Source organism: Dama dama, chromosome 33, assembly GCF_033118175.1.
Source record: "Dama dama isolate Ldn47 chromosome 33, ASM3311817v1, whole genome shotgun sequence".
Lineage (NCBI taxonomy): Eukaryota > Metazoa > Chordata > Mammalia > Artiodactyla > Cervidae > Dama > Dama dama.
This window is the reverse complement of record NC_083713.1, coordinates 4,312,851-4,313,726: the sequence shown is the minus strand read 5'-3', so window position 1 is coordinate 4,313,726 and position 876 is coordinate 4,312,851. Positions and strand designations below refer to the sequence as shown.

General features: G+C 36.2%; 1 protein-coding gene across 1 annotated transcript; it reads right to left on the bottom strand.

Annotated features, from left to right (window-relative positions):
* Positions 1-412: 412 nt before the first annotated feature.
* Positions 413-661, bottom strand: LOC133051293 (COMM domain-containing protein 6-like). The gene has a single exon (XM_061135817.1). It carries the CDS (start codon positions 659-661, stop codon positions 413-415), a length of 249 nt encoding a protein of 82 aa, XP_060991800.1.
* Positions 662-876: the final 215 nt, after the last annotated feature.

The window sequence follows — 876 nt, the reverse complement described above, 5'->3', positions numbered from 1 at the left end:
GTTTTTATCATGCAGATAGTTTACATTTTGGCTTTATTTCATTCAGTATTATATCAGAATCATTTTCCATTTGCAAATAGTTTTCATTTTTAAGGGTTAGTTGTTTCCATGTTTTAGAAATGAGTATCATTGGACACAAAGCTCTTGCCTTCTACTGAACTTTTAGGCTTTCTTAGAGAATAAATTCGTGTAAGTGGCATGAATGAGTCAGAGCATATAAGATTTCATTGGTCCTTTTTTTTCCTGTTTATCTGATTTCTTTTATTATTTAAGAAAAATATAAAATCAAAGGTGCAATTTTCATTCAATAAATATCATTTAATCCTTTGGCAGTTTTGTTGCAGAAAGTGAAGTCCATGATTTTAGAATGATGGTAGCAATTCATCAACCAAGTAATCAGTTTTCACACAGTTTAAAAAACTGCAGCAATTTCCTTGAACTGTCTGTAGAAATCTTGACACTGTGGAACTGTCATTTCAAAGGACTTGTTCTTTACTTGGCCTGAATGATCTGCCACCTTGAGCATCACTGTAACATAAGGATACTTATGTGATCTGCAGCTGTCCGAGCTCACAGCCATACCCAGCTTCCACTGAAAATCTACGAGTTGGCTGGTGACCTTGGACTTAGTATCCATCCGTAGCTCACTAGACCCCTCCATAGTAGGGTCCAGGGCTCTCACCACTAACTTAGGTGGAAGCTCCTGAAGCCATCTCATTATCAGTTCTGAACAGTCCACACCTTTAAGTTTGAGTCTTCTTAGACCCTAAAATTAATGATTGCCTTTGTTCTTATAGGCAAAGAACATTTTCAAAGAAAGGGGTAAAATGTTCAGTGGAAAAGTGACAAAGGATATGAATGTTTTTTCAGAGAAGG